At 35.6% G+C, this 27,546-nt stretch overlaps 1 protein-coding gene across 2 annotated transcripts in view; it reads right to left on the bottom strand.

Moving 5' to 3' along the window:
* SLC25A20 (solute carrier family 25 member 20) overlaps positions 1-27,546 on the bottom strand; it is a 43,374-nt gene that overhangs the window by 9,053 nt on the left and 6,775 nt on the right. For both annotated transcript variants that reach the window (XR_012484887.1, XM_074283223.1), the window contains exons 2-4: positions 13,071-13,163; positions 9,715-9,842; positions 5,402-5,492 (exon numbers count right to left, since the gene is read on the bottom strand). Coding sequence is in view for 1 of the 2 variants with exons in the window: in XM_074283223.1 (XP_074139324.1) it covers positions 5,402-5,492; positions 9,715-9,842; positions 13,071-13,163 (312 nt within the window). In the remaining variant the exon portion in view is untranslated. The remainder of the gene's footprint in view (positions 1-5,401; positions 5,493-9,714; positions 9,843-13,070; positions 13,164-27,546) is intronic.

A 27,546-nucleotide genomic window follows, 5' to 3' on the forward strand; every position in this document is an offset into this window, starting at 1 on the left:
AGAGAGAGAAAGAGAGAGAGAGAGAGAGAGAGAGAGAGAGAGAGAGAGAGAGAGAGAGAGAGAGAGAGAGAGAGAGAGAGAGAGAGAGAGCGCGCCAATAAAAGGCCAGGGAAAGATAGACTAAAAAAAAAAAAATTTGTTTTGAATGTAACTAGGGGAAAATATTAAAGAACAACAAAAAAAAAAAACTGGAAATTGATTATTATATATATTTGAATCCCCTCTGATGTACTGCTGGGTACATGACAATGTTCTCTTCTGTTCTGTTTTATTTTCCTTTTCTGTATTTTTTTAAAATAAAGAAAATAAAGGGGGTGGAGCCAAAAAGTGAGTGTTGAAAACTATCTTACATGTAATTTGAAAATTAAAATTCTATTGAATTAAAAAAAAAGACAAATGGAGAAATGTTAATTGTTCATGAAAAGGCCGAGCCAAAAAAAAAAAAAAAAAAAAAAAGTGTTTATTTAATGCCTTACCAACCAAATTACTAAAATATTGTTTTATACAGCTAGAAAAAAAATTACAAAACTCATCTGGAAGAACAATAGGTCAAGAATATTAAGTAAAGGAAGGTGACTTAACAGTATCAGATATCAAACTTTTTTTTTTTTTTTTTTTTAACAGAATCATAATCACCAAAATAACTTGTACTGGCTAAGAAATAGGATGAATCAGCAGAATAGATAAAATACACAATATATATTAATAAATGGGCATAGTAATCAAGATTTGATTAAACCAAATCCAAGCTTTTAGAACAAGAACTTATTATTGACAAAAATTGCTAGGAAAACTGGAAACCAATTTGGGCAGAAACTAGATGAAGCTTATACCATATAATAATTAAGGTAAAAATGGGTACATGATTTAGCTATAAAGACTGATATAAGCAATAAGCATTGACTATTTTGTCATATTAAAAAAAAAAAAAAAGCTCTACATCACTGTAGATTAGAGAAAGGCAAATTAAAACAATTCTAAGGTATACCTAGCACCTTTCAGATTAGTTAATATGACAGAAAAGGAAAATGACAAATGTTGGAGGGAATATAGAAAAATAAGAATACTAATAAACTAATGGTGGAGTTATGAATTGATCCAACCATTCTGGAGAGCAAATAAAACCTTGCATGCCCTTTGACCCAGCAAAACCACTATTAGATGCATAATCCAAAGAGATCCAAGAAAAAAGAAAAAGGCAAATAGATTTGTAGCAGCTTTTTCTTTTTTTGTAATGCGAAAGATTTAGGAGTTGGGAGGATATCCATCAATTGAGGAACAAGTTGTGGTATATAATTTGTGATAGAGTATTATTGTGCTATAAGAAATGATGAATAGGATGCTTTCAGAAAAACTAGGAAGACTAGGTAAACTGATACAAAGTGAAGTGAGGAGAACCAGCACAACACTGTCAATAATACCATTCTTTGATCATCTGTGAATGAATTCACTATTCTCAGCATTACAAAGATCCAAGACAGTTCTAAAGGACTTAGGATAAAAAAAATGCTATCCATCTCCAGAGGAAAAAAATGATGACATCTGAATGTAAGTTGAAGCATATTCTTTAAAAAAAAAAAAAAACAAAACTATCTTTATTAATCTTGTTTTACTGGTCTCCTTTTTTTTTTTTTTTTTTTGGCAATATGGCTAATAAAAAATGTTGTGTATGACTGTACATGTATAATTTATATCAAATTGTCTTCTCAGGAAAGAGACAGGGAAAGGAAAGTGAGAGAGGATTAACATTTTTTTTAAACTAATGTTAAAAAATTTTATTTACATATGAGAAAAAAATCAAAAATTAAATGTAAAAAAAAAAAGTGAATCAGTTCAATTAAAAGTGAACTTCATTCTTAACTTAACATTATTAAGTGTCCCAGTAGTATAGCAAAAAATAATGAAAAATTATAAATACCCATTGTTGATACTGTGTGAAAATGGGTATTTTAATCCATTATTCAGAAACACAATCAACTGGTAGAAACATTCTGGAGAATGATGAGACAAAATATACTTTCCACACAGTGATTCCACTGCTTAACTTTATCTCAAAAAAAAAAAACCATTTTTATAAAAAGGGGAGATGAGGATAAAGGAAGGAATTATCTGTGCAGAAATATTCGTAATTATACTAAATATTCTAATAATAATTAAAAATGGATATAAACTTTTCTCGCATTTAGAGATAAACTATCTATGCTAACATAGTAGAATATGTTTCACAAAAAAGACAAATATCCAACACAAATAAATATGGAAATGAAAGGTAATGCAACCCTTTGATCCAGCAGTGTTTTTATGGGGATTATATCCCAAAGAGATCTTAAAGGAAAAGGACTCACATGTACAAAAATGTTTGTGGCAGCCCTCTTTGTAGTGGCAAGAAACAAGAAAATGAGTGGATGCCCCTCAATTGGAGAATGACTGAATAAATTATGGCATGTGAACGTTATGGAATATTATTGTTCTGTAGGAAATGACCAGCAGGATGATTTCAGAAAGGCCTGGAGAGACTTACATGAACTGATGCTGAGTGAAATGCGTAGGACTAGGAGATCATTATACACGGCAACAATTAATTCTGATGGACAGGCTCTCTTCAACAATGAGATTCAAACCAGTTCTACTTGTTCAGTGATGAAGAGAGCCATTTACACCCAGAGAGATGACCGTGGGAATTGTGTGTGGACCACAACATTTTCACTCTCTGTTGTTGCTTGTTTGCATTTTGTTTTCTTTTGCAGGTTTTTTTCTTCCTTCTTGATCTGATTTTTCTTGTGCAGCAAGATAACTGTATAAATATGTACACATATATTGGATTTAACATGTATTTTAACATATTTAACATGTATTGGATTACCTGCCAGCTAGGGGAGAAGGTGGGAGGAAGGAGGGGAAAATTTGGGACAAAAAGTTTTGCAAGGGACAATGTTGGAAAAATTCTCCATGCATATGTTTTGTAAATAAAAAGCTTCAATAAATAAATAAATAAATAAATGAAGGGGGGGGGGAAGGTGATGCAAACAGAAAGCAGTAGAACTAGAAAATACAACTTAACGACAACAAAAAAGAAGGAAAGAAAGGGAGGAGAAGGAGAAGAAGAAAGTTGGAAGTATCAGAATTTTAGACATGTTTGTGTGCAGTACAATTTTTTATTTTCTTTGTTCATTAAATTTCTACCTAGTTATTTTTATTTCTCTTTGGGTTATTTGTTTTGTTGATGTTTTTATTACAAAAAATAAATCTTTATGTCAGGGCATTTCCTTAAATGTTTCCCTAAATAGCTAACTAGTAATTTTCAACATCAGGGAATTGAGTGTAGAAATTTTCAGTTAATGATTCATTCATTCAACAAACACAAGCTAAGTACCTCTCATATAGAAGATATAATAGTTGAAGATAAATAGATTCTACTTCTGTAGAACTTACAGCCTAGTTAGAAACTCAAAACACATACAAAAAAACTGGAAAACAATTCAAGACAACATAAATGATAATTTATTATTTGTCAGGAGTACTACTCCAGAGGGAGACTGCAGAAGATGGGTCTTGAGCAGTCTAGTAAAGGAAGGTTAGAATCGGGAAAAGTGGAGGCGAATAGGAATAGGAAGCTAGCATTCTTTCAGGTGTGATCCACAGCAATGTTCTAGTTTTCTGACTGCCAAGATAAGTAAAGTACACAAGTTTAGGGTAGAGAATGACAGGTCTGTCTTGTTTTCTTACTATTAAGATAATATCAATATTCTTCTTTCACTCTTGAGCTAGATGTCCTACAGCATTTTAAACTCAATATACTCCAAATACAACTCATTATCTTCCATCCAAACCCACTCCCTTCCAAATTTCCTTATTTTTATCAAAGGCACCATTAATTTTTCAACCATCCAGGTTCATAATCTTGGAGCTATCCTCTGAGCCTAACTTCGTTAATCAGTTCCTAAATCCTGTTGTTTGTACCTCTCAGATATATTTTGAAATTTGTCACCTTCTCTCCAGTCACAAAGTTATCTCTCTAGTCCAAGCTTTCGTCAACTTTTACAGAATTACTTATAAAAAGCCTCCTAAATGGTATCTTTTTTTTAAAATAGTTTTTTTTATTTACAAGATATATGCATGGGTAATTTTTCAGCATTAACAGTTGCAAAACCTTTCGTTCCAACTTTTCCCCTCCTTCCCCCCATCCCCTCCCCCAGATGGCAGGTTGACCAATACATGTTAAATATGTTAAAGTATAAGTTAAATACACATGTCCATACAGTTATTTTGTTGTACAAAAAGAATCGGACCTAAATGGTATCTTAATTTCACGTCTTTCCCCACCTATATAGCAAAGATTTTCCTAAAGTTTGCAGGTCTGACTAGGTCACTTAATACTTAATAAATTCTAAAAGATCCCTATTACATCTAGGATCCAATACAGGCTTTCCTTCCTTAGTATGCACATCTTCACACACACTTCAGTCTAGCAAAACTAAACTTCTTACTTGTCCTCAAACAAGGTATTCCATCTTCTATTTCCATTCCTTTGTGCTAGCTCTCTCCCAACTCTGGAATGCACTCTTTCTTCACCTCTATCTGTCTCTCTAAAAATTCCTATTTGCTTCAAAAATTAGCTCAACCACCAACTTCCACATTACGAAGTCTCTCCTGATCCCCAACTTTTAGTGTCTTCTCCCTAAAATTACAATTTCTTTCTTTTGACTGCATATATGTATTATGTACTCTACATTTTGTATATATTATATCCTTTAAATTTTGTACATGTATGCATTATATCCTCTAATAAATATGTAAAGTTATGTGGACTGCAGACAATGGAAATGATTATTATTTTGAAATGCCCAGTAGCAAACATTAGTAATTTGTCAATGGTAGAGGCACATAGAACATATATCATATCTTTCTATTAAAAGCACTTTTTTTTGTACCAACAAACAATAAAATAAAATGTAAACTCTTTTGGTAAAGGGGCTATTTCAATTTTGTGTTTATTTCTTTAAATCACAGCAAAAGTGCCTGGCATACAGTTGACATTTAATGAATGTATGTAGATGACCTAATAACTAAAATTTCTCATATTGCCATAAACCTTAAAAACAGTTTGCACATGTATGTATAAAAGCTGGTATGATATATTGCATTTAATTTATACTTTAACATATTGAACATGTATTGATCAACCTGCCATCGGGGGGGGGGGGGGGGGGGAGGGAGAAGGAGGGGAAAAATTAGAACAAAAGGTTTGGCAATTGTCAATGTTGTGAAATTATCCGTGCATATATCTGGTAAATAAAAACTATTAAAAAAAAAAAAGCGGGTATAAAAGGAACAGAAAGATTTTTTAAAATGGCAAGCAAAGCTCTGAAATTGAAAAGCAAACTCCTTTCTTTCCACTTACTTGTAAGAGACACTTGATTCTTTCTCCAGGAGTCATGATTCCTGTTGTGAACACACCAGACAACATCCCAGCTGCAAACAGCTGGGGATAACTAGAATAAAAAAAACAGAGTAGTAAAGAGACAATGATATAGTGATGAATGAAATTACAAAATTGATACAGTTTTATATCCAAACACTTGTATTCTGCAAGGCTGCAAAGGGTATTTGGAGGACCCAAAATTGCAGAGTTATAAGACTGAATTGAGGTTTTGGGGTTGTTTTTTTTTTTTTGTCTTGCTTTTCGACAGCCCCAGTCCAAGGAAGCTAAAGGGCTAAGAAGGTTTTTTGCTTTTTTTTACCCCCCCAAAAAAAAGGGAGGTCTGGATTAAAAAGTAATTTTGACTCATTTCTTAAAGGACACGGTGTGGATAGCTGTTTTTTGAGGATCATCAAGGAACTGAGAACATTCTATCCTCCAAGCCTGAATAGTTTTACCATTGAAGGTGCATAAAATGACTAATGGGTGTCTCACATTATCAGGAAGGAGACAGTCTTTAACTTTGTGAAGCTGCCTGCCCACCTTTAGTATACAATGGCATCTCCAGTTTTTTCTTACCTAGGGCCAATAATTGGAAATAAGATAGTAATAAGATAGTAACAACAATTGACAGTGCTTTAAGGTTAACAAAATGTTTTAATAGTTTATCTCATAACTTCAGGAAATCAATGAACAACATTATTACCCACCCTATCTTGAGCAAAAATATGAAAATGATTAGCCATAATTCTATATCCATTAGCACCAGAATCCTTAGCCTGGTAATCTGACTAGTATGGCCTGCTTCAAACTGATCCTGCATCTTTTAACTTCAAATACTCCAGAGGTTATGTGAAGGATATCAATGCCTTGGTGTGTTCAGTGGAGAATGAAAAAGTAGTAAAGGGGCTCAGGATCATGCCAAATTAGGAGCAGTTTAAAAAAGTTGTAAGATTTAGCCTAAAAAACAAAGGGATTCTCCCAGATCTTGAAGAGCTGTCACATGGAAGAGGTTTGTTCTGATTGGTTACAATGGGCAGAACTGGGAGCCACAGGTAAAGTTACGAAGAAGTTAGGAAAATGTTCTTAACATGTTTTAATGTTATTAAAAAGTGGAATAGAATATTTCAGGAGAAAGTGGGATATCCCTCATGGAGGTCTTCAGCCAGAAGTTGGATGATGAGAGTGAAACATGCTTGTTATAGGGGATTCTTGTACAAGAGATAAGTTGGAACTGATGTCTGGTAAAGTCCTGTTTAACTCTGAAATACAATAAGTTTAAGATCTATTTGGAGAGAGTGACTACAGACCAAAGAGAGATTCACACTCAAGTGTTTTCACTCCCATTCCTCTGCCAATACCCTGGATGAAATGCCCCGAATGATGACGACCCTTGCCCATTCAAAAGCTTTATGTGCATAGTTCTTCCCATAGAGGTCAAATGCTTCTGCCTTTATTCACCTTTGCTCCCTGATATCTGTTTCTGGGCAAGCAGAGTCCATAAAAGGTGGCTCCACTTTCCTGTCTTTATCTGTTCAATACATCTAATTTCCATATTAGAAAGCAAATGTCATGTGAGTTAATATTTTCAGTTCCTTATGTATCTGAGTTATTGTTCAGGTGCTGCAGCATGGCTCTAAGAACAGACACACAAGCCTTCCAAGTCTTTCTATATTCACTACTGTCTTTGTGTACCTACCAATGATATCATTCAGCACATGCTATTGACCCATGAGTTCTAGAAGGGCAAGCAGAGATGTTGTCTTCTTTAAGAGCTATTCCTCTCCCAGGACAAGGCTCTGTACAAAGTGGGCACTTAGAAATGAAAGGATGAAGAGATCGATGGATGGATGAATGTAATACAAAAGAAAAGACTCCTGATGCCAAAGCAGACTCTCTGCGCTTTGGCCCCAATACTCACAGAGTGCTGGTAACCCATTAAAGCTTATCATGTATCCCTTACCGATGTATTTTGGGGCTGAAATCTTGGGACACTTATAGCTTTCTCTGGAAAATCAGCTTTGGGGGAGGGCTTACTATTTTAAATAGGGATTTCACAATCCAGCTTGCATATGCCTTCTAACTTTAACATATTTCTTTTAACCACTCTTTACTACAGAGTGAAACATGCTTGTTAGAATGAACCAAATGCCAGAGTGGTTCAGTGGACTTTAGGATCTTCTTTTGTCTCAGTCATTGCCCCAAGTTGAACTTCACTTTCTAAAAAGAATTAAAATAAGGAAAAGAAGGCTAACTGACCTCATCCCTGTGGAGAAATTATTAAACCATACATGACCATGGGACATAAAAGATAAAAACAGCCCTTCCTCCTTCACCAGTTCCCAACAACCCAGGAGGGAAGACAAGAACGAACACTCTCCCCTTTGGATCAAAGAATAAAAATCATGAACCACAGCACTTACTTATTAAAAGATCTTTAGAGCTCATCTAATAATTGTCAACTTGTATGAGTATAAGAACATGTTTTTTTAAGGTCAAAAAAATTTTTACTATATATTATAGTAGCTGGATTATTAGTAGATTGATCAAGAAATATGCTATAGTGGGAGCAGCTAGTTGGCACAGTGGATAGAGGACCAGCCCTGAAGTCAGGAGGACCTGAATTCAAATCTGGCCTCAGACACTTAACACTTCCTAGCTGTGTGATCTTGGACAAGTCACTTAACCCCAATTGCCTCAGCAAAGAAAAGAAAAAAAAAGTAAAGTAAAGAAATATGCAATGGCAAAATAACAACAATAATAATAGGCAGAATGGTATAGTTGATAAAATGCTAGAGTTAGAGTCAGGAAACTTGTTTCTTTTTACTCTGGTGACTATGAGTAAATTACCTAACATCTCTTGAGACTCATTCAATTCAATAATCCCACCATCAGTTACAGACAAGTTGAAATCCTTAAATTCTCATATTGACAAAAAGCACACAGCCTTCATAAATCAAATTAATAATAACCTTATATTGACAAAGAAGTTTAAAATCTGCAAAAGTGTTTTCATCATAACAGCTATGTGAGGTAGATTGTATAAAATGCTTATTTTACAAATGAGGAAAAGGCCTCTGAAAGATTAAGTCACTTACCTACTATAATAGTGCAGCTAAGTGTCTGAGTGGGGATTTGAACCCAAGTCTCAACTCCAATTCCCACATTTTATTCCTTAAGAATATTCCAAAGAATTAGGAATTAGAAATTAAGTTTATTCCAAAGAAAAACACTTGGCACACACAGACTTGTAGAATTTTGGATCAAAGACTAGAAACCACTGAATCCAGTCTAACCCCCTCATTTCATAAAGAAGAAAAATAAGGCCTATAGAAGAGGAGGACTTGCACAAGATTACACATACATCAAGAAGCAGAACAATCATTCAAACAAAGTCAGGCCACATCCTAGGTCACATTGGTGCTCTTCCCACTGCACCATGCTGCCTAAATGATGGATAAAGCTTTGGATAAAGTTTTACAAAGCACCTTCTCACCTTACCAACGAACCTCCCCAGAGACTACCCTGGAGACAAATTCTGACTGTCAATAAGATGTTTTTTATAGGTGTATTATTTGATAGTTAAATGTGAACAGTGCTCCACTGTACTTAATTCTGCTCTGCTGTCACTGTACTCTGCTCCGTAAAAGAAGGCAATAGATATGTAATCCAGCACTTTATTACACAAGATCTGTTTTTAGCCTAGAGTCTCTTCTCTGACTGCTTCCACTACTGACACAAATTAAAAATACTTTGTTTTCAGGGATAAGAAAGATATATATGCGTTTGCAGGGTGTGTGTATGTGTGTATGTATTGTGTGTGTATATGCACATATGTTTACGTAAATATATCTTTTCTATAACTATAGTTTGCTGAAGGACAAAAGAGGGAAAAAGAATAAAATAAATAAGGTGCACAGCAGAGAACAAAAAAAAAATTACAAGGAAGTAAAGAAAAAAAATGTACATTCATGAATATAATTTCTTCTACTAATATATATATATACTTTCTTGACCTGGTAATTTGTTGTTAAATATTTTAAATCCTCCCTGATATACTGCTGGGCCCATAACAATGTTCTTTTTTGTTTTGCTTTTATTTTGTTTTGTATTCCTTTTCTATTTTTCTTTTGTTTTTTTTTTTTTCAAATAAAATAAATTTTAAAATATATATTTTAAGAACAACAACAAAAAAAATACTTTGTTTAAAAACAACCAATAAAAGACTACGTGTGTCTCACTTCCTGCCTTGGGTTTTCTTCAACAAAGGACTTAATGTAGCCTAAAGAACTTACTTCAATATATCATCTGGGTGCTTTTGTTGTAGTCTCTTCCCCAACCCGAAGCCAAAGAAGCACACAGCAAACATGGGTGTGACACCAACGAGGGGAGCAGCCATTCCTCGATAAAGGCCTCGAATACCCTGCAAGACAATATGCAAACAGGCAATGGGAACCACATTTTAGTTTTTAGACTGAGAATGGAAAGGAAGCTCTGAGATAGATCATCTAGGCCAACTTCCTCAATTCCCATATGAGATAATTGAAGCTTATTGGATTCTGTGGTTTGCCCAAAGTTACACAAGTAGTAAATGGCAGAATTAGGATTTGAATCCAGGGTCTCAACTCCCACATCTGGTACTCCTTCCACTCTACCACCATGCATTTTCATGAGGAAAGTTTCTTGAAGAAGAAAAAGAACTTTCCCCTCTTTTCCTTCACCCAGACATCCTGGCCAAGAAGGCAGAGAGCAGGAATCTGACAGGCACTATCCTGCCATACAGTACCACATTCCCTCAGTTAAGCCCTCCAGCACAGGTGCTGATTTGGCAGCCAAAAAAAGTGAATGTGATCCCGATTTATATTAAAATAGAATTTCAAGAGAGAGGGAGAGAAAGAGGGAGGAAGGAAGAAATGTTTGATAAGCATTGCTGTGTTCTGTTGTTCTCTGATCTAGTTAGAGGATTATTGGTCCACTTTGGGATGGCACATTTTAGGAATGGCACTGACAAATTGGAATAGATGCAGAAGAAGGAGAACAGGATGCTGAGGGAACCAGAAACCATGCTATGAAAATAGTTTGGAACAAGCAAATGGCCTTCAAGTATCTGAACACCAGAATCACGAGGAAGGATTAGACCAGTTCTCCTTGGCCCGGAGGGTAGAACTCAGAAGAATGGGTACAAATTACAGGGAGAGAGATTTCAGTTTGACCTAAATAAAGTCTTCCTAATAATCAATGCTATCCAAAGGACAAAATGCACAGTTTCAATAATAGTGAGTTCCCCATTATGAGGTTTTCAAGCAATAGGTAGATAGTCATTCATTGGCAGGAAGCCCTTGACCTGAGCTCTGAGGAGAGCTAGGGATGACAAGAGTAGAGATGTCATAGGTAAGCATGCAAAGGCATCAAAGTCAGCATGTACAAAGACACAAAGGTCAGAAATGAAATGCCATCCAATAGGCAATCTTGTCCAACAGTGCAAAGCTAGCTAAGGCATGGAGTGTATTCAGGGACACTCAGATGGGAAAGACACATTCCACAACTTCACTTGCTTCCACTGTAACCAAAAGCTGGCCACATGCCCTCATCACCACATATCTGGACAATTGCAAAAGCTTCTTAATCAAATATTCTCAGTTCTACTTTCTGGTAGAAATGTAGCATACATTTCTGGATGACTACGAAAAAACAAAGGAACATTAACCTACTTGGATTAATTAGAACTGAATTTAATTATATATTTATATTTATCCCATATACATGTAGATTTATCAGCTACATCTAAGAATTTCAAAACATTATGTTTTAGATACCGAAAAACTTGGTTTCCCTTTTCTCAAAGCCTCATAAAAACCCTGTGAATAAATGCTTATTAATGGATTGATTAGCCAGATAGAGATTATAATGTTTTCTTGACAGATTGAGAAACCAAAGCCCCTCAAAGTCCAACTGGTTCAATGTCATCATTGGAAGCACAACCTGAGCCAAAAAAATAACTAAGACTACTTAATGAGAGCTTCTGAAAGTATAAAATTGAGTTTGTTCTTGATTTATAAAGCAGAATAGGAAGTATCCCTGGCCATATACCATACTAGCTGATGATCTTCAAAGGGTCTCCTTTGGGTTTGGGTTAAGTTTGCAAGAGCTATTTTTGCACTATCCCTGTCCCCCTTCTGGTTCAAATGATACACAATCATTTCAGGAACTGCAGTGGCCTTTGAAACTCTGTGGCAACCATCAACAGGCTCTGCAAATAGCAACAGTGGATTATATCTTGGTCACTTCAACCCCACCCCATACAAGGAGCACCTCTGAATAAGAAGGGAACCTATATTTATTAGTGTCCTTATATGGGGCCCTTCCCAGTGGCAGTTCCCCTTCTAAACCCCACTGGACAATGAATCCCTCCCACTCCCTAGTTCTCAAGAACTATTCTTTTCAAATCAACTAAATCAATCACTGCTAAATCTGTTGCTTTTTCTTTCTTCTATGTGTCAGTGCCTACAAAAAACAGGGAAGTCAAAGGCTTATTAATTTATTTATGAGATTTTGAAGGGTAACTGGGAAGCTTCTCAGTGAGAACTAGATAAACAAGTTCTTTCCTTTCAGGAAGGAGAGAAAAGGAGATGCCCTCAGTACTTCCTTTAAAATCCCACAAGGCAACTGGTATAATAAACTAGGTAATAAATATGTCTTCCAGTCACTTCCTTAACATTAAATGTTAAACAAAAAAAATGACTGTGACGATCACAAAGTAGACAGTGAGCCAGTTTATATTTAAAGGTGCTTGAACCAATCTCCAGTGTATTTTAAGAGAAGTGGGCTTATGAGTAATTATAATAATCACCTTAGCCCCAGGAAAAAAATGAGGAAATGTATCTTCTTCCCCTTTTACTGGAAAGGGAAAGAACTATGGATATGGATGCAGATAGTGTCTTTTTTCTGCACAGTACCAGATTAGGGACGAGAAGAGGGAAAAATAAAAAGAAAAAAAATAAAGAAATTTATATAACTTGTTGTATGTTTGGAGGGAATAGCAAATTGTCCATGGTAGATTTGAAGTTTCATGTGCAATAATTCTTTTTTATTATAATGTGCTTTGGGAATACTTGTTTTGTTCCATGAATTAAAAATAAACAAACAAATAAATAAATAATGAACTACGAATATGGAATGCTGCATATGATATCCCAACATATTCTTTAAATAGAATTTTTCACCTTTTTTTAAGGCAGAAGGGATCACTGTTAGAAACAGCAGAGGTGAAAGAGAGCCAGAATCAGGAGTCAGAGAAGGTAGGCAAAAAGGTGAAAGAAGGGGAGGGATTAAGTAAAAGAGTTTGAAAAGAAAACAACCAATTCATTTTCCTATAAACTTGATAAGCAACTTTAGGACACTAAAGAATAATGTAAGTGCAAGCCTAAAAGCCTTTCCTCCTCTCTAATCTTGATTTGAGGCCACTCTTGATCTAACTACCCAAAAAAGGGAGCCACAGATCTCACACATACAAAATAATGGTTATATTGGTCAGTGATTAAAAAGACAAGAAGGGGGGTAAAAAAGAAGAGGCAATATGATGGACATCCTACTCTGGAAAGCATGATAAAAGACTGTGTTTGCCCAAAGAAAGTCACAGAAAGACTCTTACCTCTCCAAAAAGTGTTTTTTTGAAACAGTCAAAGGTCCCAGTGTAGAGGGGAGCTTGTCCCGGTAAGCTCTTTGGCTGAGTCTGTAGCCTTACCTATGGAAAAAACAAATTAAAATGTAGTTAATTAGCTCTCATTTATTCAGGTGGCTGAATGATAAGAATTTCTACTCCTTCCCCCCCCCCCTTTTCTTTATTTATCTTAACCTTAAAATAGAAAATAGGAAAAGAAAAAAAATTGCCATGTGCACAGCAGAACATGAGAGGATTCAAAATATAAAGCAATAAATTTTCATTTCAAGAAAGCCTATATAATAAATACTATACCTTGTGTTCAGAGCTATCCATGTCTTTCTTTGCTTCTGAATAGGTTTTCTTTTGTTCTCTGCTGGGCACGTTTTACTATATTCTTTTTTTCACTCTCACACATCTATAATCACATACATGTGTATATTCATGTGTATCTATGTAAAACTATTATATTTGTTTCTCCTCTATTTCTCAAAGTCTTTCCATATTTTTCTAAATCCATCAACTCATCATTTCCTACACCACAGCAACATTCTAACATATTGTCTAGTTATTTTAAATAGTCTAAAACAATATTGACAGGGTATTTTTCTATTTTCCTCTTTTGACTAAATCTACTTTAGCTTTAGCTTTTGTCTGAAATTGTCACTACCCCTACCTTTTTTTAACATGATAAATTCTACTTCTCATCTTTTAAGTTTGTATATACCTCTTATATCCTAACTCTCCAGACGCCTCTGCTTTACTTCCACCTATTATCTTACCCTTCTATTACTTAACCTTCCCCCACAAAAGTTCCCTCCCTTATGCTTTCCTGCCCTTCCCCCCATCCCTTTTGTTTTTCTGAATTTAGAAGACCTTTAAAGCATTCTAAACATGTTATTCCCTCTTTCATTCCCATTAATCTATACACGTTTCTATATCCTTCTCTTAATTCCCTCACTCTCATCTTTATAAATTTAGAAGCCCTTTATTCCTCTCTAAATGTATCTTGCTCTCTCTTTAACCCAAACCTGATGTGAGGATTCCCTCTAAAAAAATCCCTTTTTGTCTTCCCCTCCCATATCCCCTTATTTCTTTCTAAATTTAAAAGATTTTTACACTCTTCTTGACATAGATGTATTGTTAACCTCTTTAACTCATTACTGATCAGAGTAGGGTTAGAGTCATTCTCCCTCTTCTAATTCTTCTTTGTCTGTTCTTCCTCTCATATTTCATTTGTTTAACATATTTACTTTTTACCTTTTCCTACATACTTTTGCTTTTTAGAATCATAATATATTCAGTTCTACTCCAATCCTTCTTTCCAACTATCCAATTACTAATGATCATCATGACATACAGTTCGCATTTCCATGTATAAAAAATTAAGTTTGTCCTTACTGAGTCCCTTTTAATTAATCTTTGATTTATCTCATATTTCTCTTGGGTTTTGTATTTCAAGTTTTCTATTAAATTCAGGTATTTTTTACAACCAAATCTTGAAGGTCTAACAATTCATTTATAATGTTCACTTTTTTCACCCAAGATTATGCTTTGCTGCTTGATTTTTTTCAGCCACAACTCCAGTTCTTTTGTTCTTTAATATATAGTGTTCCAAATCCAACCATTCTGGAGAGCACTCTGGAATTATGCCCAAAAAGTTATCAAACTCTGCATATCCTTTGATCCAGCAGTGCTACTACTGGGCTTATATCCCAAAGAGATACTAAAGAAGGGAAAGGGACCTGTATGTACCAAAATGTTTGTGGCAGCCCTTTTTGTAGTGGCTAGAAACTGGAAGATGAATGGATGCCCATCAATTGGAGAATGGTTGGGTAAACTGTGGTACTTGAATGGTATGGAATATTAGTGTTGTGTAAGAAATGACCAGCAGGATTAATACAGAGAGGCTTGGAGAGACTTTACATGAACTGCTGCTGAGTGAAATGAGCAGGACCAGGAGATCATTATACACTTCAACAACCATACTGTATGAGGATGTATTCTGATGGAAGTGGATATCTTTAACATAGAAGATCTAATTCAGTTCCAATTGATCAATGATGGACAGAAGCAGCTACACCCAGAAAAGGAACACTGGGAAATGAGTGTGAACGGTTTGCATTTTTGTTTTTCTTTCCAGGATATTTCTACCTTCTGAATCCAATTGTTCTTGTACAACAAGAGAACTGTACAGTTCTGCACACATATTTTGCTGGCTTCCCTTTGCCCAATTCTAATCTTCAAGGAGTCATTTTCTTCCTTAAGATCAAATGGTTCTCCTTTTCCAGTTGGTTGACTTTCTTTTCATAATCCTCTTACTTTTCTTGGATTTTTTCTTATTATTAAAAAAACCAAAAAACCAAAAAAACTTTTTTCTTTAATCTTTCTCATTTGATTTTTAAAGGTTTTTTTTTGTTTTGTTTTGTTTTTTGTTCTTTTATGAATTCTTTTTGGATAGATGACCATTTGATGTTTTAACTCTTTAGGGTAAGAGCTTTTTTTAACTTCAGTATCCTCCTCTGAAGAAGAACCCTGGTCTTCTCTATTCCCACACTTTCTATACTTCTTTGTTTTTTTGCCTGCTCATTTAAACAAATGAATAAAAATAATAGCTTGTTACTGTAATCACCTCTAGTCCTAGGATGTGGAGGATAGTGGCCCTGGTCTCAGGTTCTCTTTTGGTCCTTCCCTCTGACCTGGAACCCAGACCAAGAACTCCACCATTCTGTATGTGCCAGTATTCCCGCCCCACTACTTCTGCACTCATCATACCTATGCTGGTTTCCTTCTCACCCAGGGCTGGGTCTAAGCAGTACAGCTGGATCTGGTGTAGTTTTGAACAATCTTTCCCTGCTCAGATGCCTTACTCCCCACACTGTCCCAGAGGCAGAAAAATCCTGTGGCTGGGGCTGATGCTACTCTCTTACACAGCTAGCCCCAGGGTTTGTAGTTTACAGTTTCAGAGGAGCCTGGGGAGCCTTACACTTCACACAGATCAAAATGCATGCAGGAATTTTTTGGGATTCTCTCCTCTGCTTGTCTCAGAAGGACATGACCACAGTTCTGCCATCAACTTTTTAAAATTTTTACCTCTGAATATTTGCCCTGAGAGGATGTTTTATCTTGTTTGTGGAGATCTGAAGAGCTTAAAATTTTCTTACCTACTCCTCCATCTTCCCAGAATCCTCTCCTTACTCCTTTTTATCTTTTTGCTGTTAAGCTTTCTAAATATGAAACTGACATCTAAAACTTTTATTTTCTCAAAATATATTATTCTCTCCAGCCTTTTAGATTTTGACTTCCATCCCTGCAACTCTACTGAAAATACATACATGAAAATCCTAATAATTTTCTTCTTTTCTCTATCCTGGTCCATTTAGCTTTTCTGTCACATTCAAAAGAGCAAGTCACCTGACCTGTTCTTGAAAGTCTAGCCTTATTTCTCCTAATACTTAATCTGGCATCTCTGCCACCTTCCTGCCATTTTGTTTTCCCCATCTTCTCTCTGTAGGAACCCGAAAGAGTAGTTCCTTGGTTTTCTGCTTCATTGACTCCCTCATAGAACTCACTCACTCACAGTTTCAACAACTCCTCCATGCCAGCGACTCACAAGTAACTTTGAACTTTACTATTTGTTTAATCTAGTCTGTATTATTTATAGTCCCTATTATATTTCAGAGGACATCTGTGAAGCTCAAATTAGATAAGAGAGATAAAGTCTTTTGCTCATTAATTGATCCTTTACCTCTAGTCTTCTCTCCTCTTCCAATCAATGTCCAGACTCATCTTTCTTTTAAAGTATCATATTTTCATGTCACTTCCCTGTTTAAGAATTTTCCCTCTAGCTCAGCAAATTATGCCCAAAATTCTTACTCTAACATTCAAGACCCTCTAACTTTTGGTTCCAACTTTCCTTGTTGAAATAGCATAAGACAATTTTAAAAAAATTAAATAAGGAAAATAGACAACAAGAATAAAAAAGAGCAATTGGCCAAAAAAAGAGATGAATAATGAATAAATGAGAAATCACAGAGAGCCTGTTGAGATTAGAGTCATAAGGATCTGAGTTTAAATCCAATTTCAGATATTTCCTAGATGTGTGACCCTGGGTACATCATTTAACTCCTCTAGGCCACAGTCTTCTCATCTGTAAAATGGGAACAATGTTTTGTAAAGCACTTTGCAAACATTAAAGTTCAATATATGTCAGTTATCATTAAATCAATGACGAATTCTCAGATACTATTTTGCACCTATTACATTGGCTAATATGACAGAAAAGGAAAATTATAAATTCTGGGACACTAAGTCATTAATGGTGAAGTTGTGAACTGATCCAACCATTCTGGAAAACAATTTGGGCTCAAAGAGGAATCAAACTATGTATCTCTTTTGATCCAACAATACCACTAATAAATCTATATCCTAAAGAGATTATAAAAAGGGAAAAGGACCTGCATGTACAAAAAATATTTATACCAGCCCTTTTTGTTGTGGCAAAGAACTGAAAACTAAGGGGATGCACATCAATTGGTGTAAGGGTTAAAAAGCCTCTAGAAGCAAGGAATGCAGTTCAAGGCATGTGGGAGGACCTGAGGGATGAGAGGTACGGAGGAACAAGCGAGTCCTACGTGGAGGTGGGGCATAGCCCCAGGAAGCAGTGTCTGACCCCAGGTACCACATCTCCCTCCTTAGCGTTCTCAAAGCCTAGCACACCTCCTTCCTTCTTCTTGGGCCAGTCCTATTATAACCCTTCCCCCGGATCCTCAGGAGGATATAAATATATGCTATCTAAGAATAAAGTTCTCTTTCACTTCATCTCTAACTCCTGGTGGTCTGTCTCTGTGGGATCTGGAAGATGGGTAAGTGTGGGCTAGCTATGCCATAGATGGACAGGCCTTAAGAGTAGCTCAAAGGGGAGCTACCAGGTTAGGGTAGTCCACAGAGGCATAATAAATTGGGAAATGGCTGAACAACTCATAGTATATGAATATAATGGAATACTACTTTGGCCTTAAGAAATGACAAGCAGGCTGATTTCAGAAAAACCTAAAAAGTCTTACATGAACTAATACAAAGTAAAGTGAATAGATCGGGAGAACACCGTACATAATACAGCACTATCATATGATGCTCAATTATGAGTAACTTATGTCTTCTTAACAATATAACGATCCAAGACAGTTCCAAAGGACTCATGATAGAAAATGTTATCAATCTTTAGAGAAAGAACTGGTGCAGTTCTAATGCAGATTGAAACTTACTATTTTAACTTTTTCCTCTATGATTTTTTTCCTTTTGGTCTGTTTCTTCTTTCACAATATGACTAATATGTATATATTTTACACAACTGCACATAGATTATCTATATTAAATTGCTTATCATTTTAGAAGGGCAGAGTGAAAATCTGGAACTCAAAATTTTTAAAAAGTGTTTAAAATTATCTTCACATGTAATTGGAAAAAATATATACCATTAAAAAACAAAATTAAAAAAAAACTGTTGAAGAAAGCAAAACAGAAAGCCAATAAACCAGGATAATGACATGGACTATGAAAAACATACCTATCTCTTTAAGAAAAACAAATGAGAATAAAAGACCAAATAACATCAATTAATAAGGCTTATATTTTTCCCTTTACTGAGAATAAGTTCTGCCCTGCTCTGCTTAATCAAATGACTCATTCTATGCTTGCTAGCTCTTTCACATGGAATTCAAATTAACCAACATTGATTAAGCACACATTCTGAGTCAAGACACAGTGATACAAAGGATACAAAAATAAATCTCTGTTCTCAGGGAACTTAGATTCTAGTGGAATAGTAACATGTCCACAAATGTTGTAAAATAAACAAAAAGTAATTTAGAGGTAGGAAACACTAACACTTAAGATTTCTCAGACATGGCCTTGAAGGGAGATTGGGGTTCCAAGAAACTCCCATCTATATATCCAGGTCAAGACTCTTCTAAGCTTGTCATACCTAGTGAATACCACAAACTTATCATGTCCAAAACAAAATGCATTCTCTTTTCCCTAATACCTATCCTTCTTTTAAACTTCCTTATTCTTTCTAGTCACAAATACACAATCTCCCATGTTATCCTTGAATCCAGATTCTTCTTTATCCCACATATTCAATCATTTGCCAAGTCTTGTTATGGCTTCTTCCACAAGATGTCTCAATGTACGTTTGATCAGGCCATTCCGGTAATTCAATAAATGCAAGTCACTCCCTACTACCTATAGGGTCAAAATTCTTCCAGCATTTAAACCTCTTTACAATGTCACCTCATCTAGCATTTCCAGATTTCTTATATATACTACTCTCTGTCCCACCTACTCCAGCATAATCATATCCATTTCTGACTTTCCCTCCTCCAGGGTACTCACTCCAGCTCCCTTCATCACACCATTGCGGCAGTTGTCTTCAAGGGCTAGAATGTACTTTCTTCATACCTCTGACTCTGAGAACTCATTTCTTTTAAAATTTAAACAGCACCCTCTATGTGACTACTCTCTTAATCCACATGCTATGTGCCTATTCTTAAAAATTCTATAATATGTATCTTATATATGTATGAGTGACTAACTCTAGTTACAGTTTTCTCATCTGTAAAATGGGGTTGGTAGTAACAATCTATTTCCCATTAATGTTCCAAGAATGAAATAATATATCTGGTACTTTGCAAATCTTGCAGTACTATATCAATGTCAGCCGTTTTATTTCTTATGCCTTGTCATCCTGTGACTATTGTTTGCTTTTTTCCCCTTTAAGTTCTACAGAAAGGACCCACTTAAACACCTGCCTCCATGTCTATTTATTATTTCATGGATATCAGGGCAGCACTCAGAATATCCATCCCACATTCTGGCAACTACTTCTCCTGGCTTTCAATTTCTGGTCTTAGAATCAACTTATTGTTGGTAACAAATGTGCTGTCTTTTGGTTGTACCCACAAGGTGAATTCCCACTACTCTTTGGATCACCTTCCATTTTGATTATTTTTAGGTCTAGGTTCTGAGATCTCAGATTCTCAGAGAATATCAAAGGGAAAACCATGATAATTAAAATATCGATTATATATAGACAAGTGTATTATACTATTATACCCTTCAATTTGGTTATTCATGTAATGATCTTATCTCCCTTAGCAGATGCCACTGAGGGCAGTTACCAGTCTGCAGTATTGAGTATTATGCCTCAAAAGTTATATACCAGAGTTCAAACTCTGTTCCATCTGACTTGCATTTGAAACCTTCCAAATATGTTGTTTATCCTATAGACTCTTACACTTTTCTTTTAGTATCCCCAGCATACTCAGCACAGGGCTTTATACATAGTAAGCTCTTAATAAATGCTTCATTTAGTCATCTACTTGAAGATTTTGGCCTACTTAATAGAAACAAAGTGATATCACATATATTGTATCTAGGTTATACTGTAACACATGTAAAATGTATGGGATTGCCTGTCATTTAGGGGAGGGAGTAGAGAGAGGGAGGGGAAAATTTGGAAAAATGAATACAAGAGATAATGTTATAAAAAAAATTACTCATGCATATGTCAAAAAAAATTATAAATAAAAATTTAAAAAAACACTATTGAAGTATTAAAAAAAAAAAAAAAGAAAGAAAGAAAGTGATATAATGATAAGAGTACTGGACTTGGGTTCAAAAGACCAGAATTCAAATTCTGATTCTATCACGTATCAGCTGTGTGACTATGAAAAGTTAATTTATCAAGTTACTTTATATTAAGTTTCTTTATCTTAAAAGATACAATATCCTCCAAGAGAAAAATGATCAAAGGATATGTATAGCAAATTCTCAAAAGAAATAAAAGCTACTAACAACCATAAGAAAAATGCTCCAAAACATTACTAAGAACCCCCCCCCCAACAAATTAAAATAAGTCTGAGTTCACTTCATAGCTATCAGATTGACAAAGATGACAAAAATTAAAAATGACAATTACTATCAGGGCTATGGCAGGGAAGGCACAATGTTCTACCAGTAGAGCTATGAATTAATTCAACTACTCTAGAAAGTAATTTTTAATTATAATCAAAAAGCTATAACCTGAGGGCAGCTAGGTGGTTCAGTGGATAGAACACCAGCCCTGAAGTCAGGAGGACCTGAGTTCAAATCTGACCTCAGATACCTAACAGTTCCTAGCTGTGTGACTCTGGGCAAGTCACTTAACCCCAATTGTCTCAGCAAAAAATAAATGAAATAAAATAAAAATAGAAAGCTAAAACCTGAGCATACTGTGCCCAAGTGATACCTCTTCTAGGTATATACTTGAAGGAGAACAGTTAACATATGTGCAAAACAGGTTAATTGTACATTATTTCAAAGTCTGATTCTAATTGTGCAATAAAATAACTATGGATAAATATACATATATTGTATTTAACAAGTATTGGTCTACCTGCCATCTGGGGGAGGGGGTGAGGGAAAGAAGGGGAAAAATTGGAAAAGATTTTGCAACTATCAAGGCTGAAAAATTACCCATGCATATATCTTATAAATAAAAAACTATAAAAAAATAAATAAAGGTATTGGACTTTAAAAAAACATGTGCAAAAATATTTGTAGCATTATTTTTGTTGCAGCAAAGAATCGGAAACAAAGTAGAAACAAATCAGTTGGGAAAATTTTAAATAAATTATGATATGCAGATTTATTGTCATATAAGAAATCAGAAAAGGGATGAATTCACAGAAATCTGAGAAGACTTGTATGAGCTAGTATAGCATGTGAGAATATACAGAATGACCATATTATAAGACCTCTAATTATTATTATTGTTATTAATAACCAGCATTTACAGTGTACTTTACAATTTACAAATCACTTTACATGATATCTTATCTGATGTTCACAACAATCACATGAGGAAGGTGCTAATTCATATCCCCCTTCTATAGATACAGAAGAGAGGGTTTAAGTGACTTTCTCTAGTATATATAGCACTTCATGCTCAGGTTTTCTGAAACTGAAATCCAACACTGTTCACTGTACCACCTAGCTACTTCAAAAAGAATAACATTTATAGAGCTCTTTTGAGGTTTGAAAATCACTTATATATTATCTCATTTGACTCTCACAAACAACCCTGTGAGGAAAGTACTTATATTTTCCCCATATTATAGGCTGGGAGGTTCAGTACCTTGCTTAGGGTTACATGGTTAATAAGTATCTGAGGCTGGATTTCAATTCAGTTCTTCCTGACCGTAAGTTGCTTCTTACTCTTGAGAGAGAACTGATGATTAGAAATGCAGAACTGTACCTATGACTTCAGATATGGCCAATATATGACTTGACTACACTTATCTGTTATAAGGGAAGGTTAGGGGTTTTTTTTGGGTGGAAGAGAGGATAAGAGGGAGATTAAAAAGTATTAGTGATATCAAATTATGTCATTGGCATGCTTTTAAAATGCATAGAAAAGAGAAGGAAATTCAGAAAGGAACAAAGAGATAAGCAAGTATGTTAAATTTATTTTTACTTTAAAAGCAAATTATGCTGCATATAGCATACCATTTTCAAATAACGTCTTTTTCCCCCCCTAAACTTTATGTTTAAAATGCTTGTGGTTATCAAGTTCATAACAGGAACAACAACAACAACAAAAATAGGACTCATAACTCTTATGTACCAACCTGTGGCCTTGGCATCCCATACAAAAAAGTAACATAAACTATGATTCATGTTTATACCTATAGCTTCCCCTTGGAACCTTAGAGTAAAAGTTTAAATTTCTACAGATGTTGGTAAAAGGGCCCTGCACTTCTGGGTACACACCCAGTTAAAAGTTTGCGATAGACAGCAACCTTTATTCAACCCCACAGAAAATATAAATGCTATGGCAGCTCTAGAAAGTAGTGAATACAAAAGTAGAATGTGTAACCAGGATCACTTTAACAAGGTTAAAAATGAAAAGAAAAAGCATCTTTTTTTGTCTTTATGTTAAGACAAAGTAACATAGAAAGGATTAGCCCATGAAGAGTTCACATAACTCTTCTCCCTCTCCATTGAATCCCATCTTCCTTCTTGATATACGAATCTATACAGTTCCCAAGACATACAGCACCACCCTGTGGTTTGGAAAATCAAGGAAGAGAAATAAATTTAAGATTAACTATATGGGCAATCAATCAATGAAAGTAATCTGGGGCTCAGGAACTCTTACTACTTTGATACTGTTATCTCTTTTTAAATAATAGCTTTTTATTTTTAAAATATTTGCAGAGTTTTCAATATTCAACTCTGCAAACCCTGTATTCCAAATTTTTCTCTCTCTCCCTTCCCTAGACATCAAGAAATTCAATCTATGTTAAATATGTACAATTCTTCTATACTTATTTCCATATTTATTATGCTGCACAAGAAAAATCAGATCAAAAAGGAAAACAACAAAAAAGATTTGAAAAAGCTATGTGGTAGGGGGGCACCTAGATGGCAAAATAGAACACCAGCCCTGAAGTCAGGAGGACCTGAGTTCAAATCTTGTCTCAGACACATTTCCTAGCTATATGACTTTGGGCAAGTCACTTAACCCCAACTGCCTCAGCCAAAAAAAAAAAAAAAAAAAAAGCTAGGTGGTGATCTGTATTCAGTCCCCAAAGTCCTCTTTGTGGATGTAGATGGCTTTATCCATCACAAGTCTATTGAAATTGGCCTGGATCATCTCATTGTTGAAAAAAGCCACATCCATCTGAATTAATCATCACATAATCTTGTTTTGGGTATGCACAATGGTCTCTTGGTTCTACTCACTTTGCACAGCATCAGTTCATGTAAGCCTCTTCAGGCCTTTCTGAAATCACTGCGCTGATAGTTTGTTACAGAACAATAATATTCCATAACATTCATATACCTTAACTTATGAAAACCATTCTCCAACTGATTTTCCAGTTCCTTGCCACTACAAAAAGGGCTGCTACAAACATTTCTGCACATATGGATCCATTTCCTTTTTTTATGATCTCTCTGATACACAGACCCAGTAGAGCCACCGATCAAAGGATATGTATGCATAGTTTGATAGCATAATTCCAAATTGTTCTCCAGAATGGTTAGATCAGTTCACAACTCCACCAATAATGTATTAGTGTCCCTGTTTTTCCACCTCCTCTCCTACAATTATCATTATCTTTTCCTATAAACGTAAATGCTGTCATTTCTTAAGCTGAGAAGTTGTACAAAAGCTTCCCCCAACCTCCCCACACTGCCACCATCCCTGGGACTTGGACATCCTTAGAGGGAACTAAGCTAACAGAACTTGTTTAAGATTTTTCACCCCAACCAAGAAAGTGATCATCTGGGGATTTTCTAACAAAGAGCCATAATGGAAGCCCCGAACAATGACTTTATCTTTTAACCTTGTTAAGGGGCACTGGATTACTTAGCCATATCATATACATTTGTACAAACTAAATCAAACAGTTGCTGTGAAGAAAAGAATTTTGAATTTCAACAATATTTACTCAGTTTATTTATTACTGTAAGACAAAATGTACTAAGTCCTTGAAATTCAAAGTGGGGGGGGGGGAGGTGGAACTAGGGAAATACAATTGGTACACAGATTTTCACCCCATAAGCATTTATGAAGTAAGTACATATGCCATGTATTATGCACTGTGCTAAGCCTGGGGATGTAAATTTTAAAATGAATCAGATCCAACCCTCAAGGAGCTTACATTATATTCTTTCTATACACAATTCAATACAAGTTGCTATGTATACAAAATAAATTATAGTAGAGGAGAGGCACAAGATTAACAACTGCAGAAACTGGGCTAGCCATCTTCAAGATGGCACCTAAGCTCTGCCTTAAGGCAGAGGTGAAAAGGAAGCATATTCTAGAAAGAAAGGGAAGCCTGAGGCAGACAGAATGAAACAAGGAAACCAATTATAAGGACAATAAAATAGTCTAGGTAAGAAGAAATAAAGATCTAACCTAGGGAGACTCCACTGGTAATAGAAATGAAGGAAGTGATTATATAAATATGGCAGAGGTAGAAATGATAGGATTTGACAAGTCACTGTCTATAAGAAGAGGAGAAAGAAGTCAAAGATGACATCAACAGAAATAGAGAAGTTAGGAAGATAAGCATTTTTGTGGGGGGGAGGGGAAGGAATGAAGATCAGTTTGGGACTACTTGAGTTTAAAGTACAAGTGTGGCATACAGATGGAAATATTTGAAAAAAAAAAAAAAGGAGCTTTTTCGAAATGGCTGAAAAAAAACACAGAGATATAGCTCTAAGAAGAGGATGAGATAAATATGATTTGGGAACTCGAATCCTATTCTACTCACTCTCTACCTTAAATACCCAATCAGTTGCTAAGTCTTAGGACAATGTTTTATTTTCCCTAACTTTACAGATATATAAAAAGGAATATTTGTTTTTCAAGAGAAGCATAAAAGAAAGAATAAACAAAATTCCCAACACAAAAGAATTATAGAATGTCAGAGCTGAAGAGGATTTGTAAAATCACCTAAAATATCCCCATTTTTTTCCTTTGCCCCGTTATACAATTTGAGAAACAGAGAAAGGCAAATTCCTTCTCCAAAGTTATGCTAGGTTATTCTCATCTCCCGCCTCTTGAAATATCTTGTTTCCTTCAAATCTCAGCTTGTGTGTCACCTTCTGCACAAGGCCCTTCCTTATATCTCTAGATCTTAGTGTCTCCCCACAAAAATTACTACATATTTATTTTTTATACATTGTCTCCCCCATAGGCTATAAGCTCCTTGAGGATGGGAATTATTGCACTATCAAATCTGATGATCTTTCTCACTCACCATCCTATCTGTCTCTCCCCAATGACAAATGTGGTGTCTGGCACATAATAAGACTTGCTAAATGCCTGCTGATTGATTGATTTTGTCTTTTGTTGTCCCAGCACCTAGCACAGTGCCTGGAGCTAAGCAGTTACTTCATAAATACTGATTGAGCCATCTGTATGTAGACTATAACAGAAGCCATAGGAATAAATGAAATTACTCAAGGAGACATTATAGCAGAGAAGAGGACCAAAGGTTCTCTTTGGAAGGAGACTGCCAGATTTGGGGATAAGAGGAAGATAAGGAGCTTGCAGAGGGTACAAAGAAGGAAATACTTTCCCACAGAGGTAGGAAGAAAAACCGTGAAAATGATATGCAATAAAAGCTGCTAGTGATGAGGTATGGGGTTCCTGGTGGTCAGGGAGTTAAATAATGAGGTTAGTGGCAGGTTTGGGGTTCAGGGAACCAAATGAAGGGGTTTGGCTCCCCTAAATCTCCCTAGGATTTGACACAGGGTAGGGAGTTCTGGGAACCCCCTTCTGGCAGGACAGAGGTCCTTTGTAAAGGAACATACGAACCCAAAACGCTAGACTGCTAAAAAGAAGTTTATTATTGGCATTGGGAAGTCAGCCTTTGCTATGCATGAATAGAAAGACTGAATTTGGTGGCAAGGTCCCAACAGAGAAGTAAAGTTTTTAAGTGGAGGAGTCCTGACAGAGAAGTAAAGTTTCTAGCAGAGAAATCCCAACAGAGAGGTATAAAGTCTTGTTAGGGAAATAGGTGAGAAAGAAAAAGAGAGGGTAATGCTGAAAGAGAATATCATTTCAGCGGGTAAAGGGTTGCTGCTATGTCAGGGAGAGAGGTTCCTTGGCATGGCATATTAGGTCCTCTGCAAAGACTGAGTCCCAAGTGGGCTCATTTTATAATTGAGGCCTTGGCTACAAGCTGTGGGTTGTTCTTGATGGGTACAGCTTGAGCTGGAGTTAGAATAGAGAATCTTAGAATTGAATGAATGTCTCTAGGCAGATCTTTAATTCAATGGGGAGTTTAATCAATAGTTTTATCAACGGGAGGTAATGCGAAGCTGTTTATCCTGTTTCCCTTAGGTAGGGTCTTTTACAGAGGCCAGGATTCAAGAAGACTTTCTCCTTGAAGGAGTTTTAGAGTGTTCTAAGATTCCTCCTCATCATTCCCCCCTCGTCAATAAGATAGGACATCAAGAAATAGATGGCATATCCACACCTAGAAAAGAAACTAATAGTGTCTGAATATGAACTGAGCATTTAAAAAAAAAAAAAGAAAGAAATAGGTGCTATACAGTGTCAAATATTGCAGAGATTGAGGAAAGTATTGCCAGAAAAAAGAGCCAATAATTTTTAACAATGAGACTACTGGTGTCCTTGAAGGTGGCTGTGTTACTAGTGGGGGAAAGAGAAATCAGATGACAGCAGGAAAAGGAAAGGTGCACTTTCTAAAAGTCTAGCATTGGAGGGGTTCAGGAAAAAAAGGTAACAGTGCTGAGTGAATTAAATGGGACAAAGAAAAACAAATGTTCTGACATACAATAAACTATATAAAACTTTTAAAAATTTAACATACACCACCATCTTTTTGTGTCTGATCACTTGTCTGGTGTGATTTGGCATAGAATTCTCAAGATTTTGACA

The sequence above is a fragment of the Sminthopsis crassicaudata genome, chromosome 1 (genome assembly GCF_048593235.1).
Source record: "Sminthopsis crassicaudata isolate SCR6 chromosome 1, ASM4859323v1, whole genome shotgun sequence".
Taxonomy (NCBI): domain Eukaryota; kingdom Metazoa; phylum Chordata; class Mammalia; order Dasyuromorphia; family Dasyuridae; genus Sminthopsis; species Sminthopsis crassicaudata.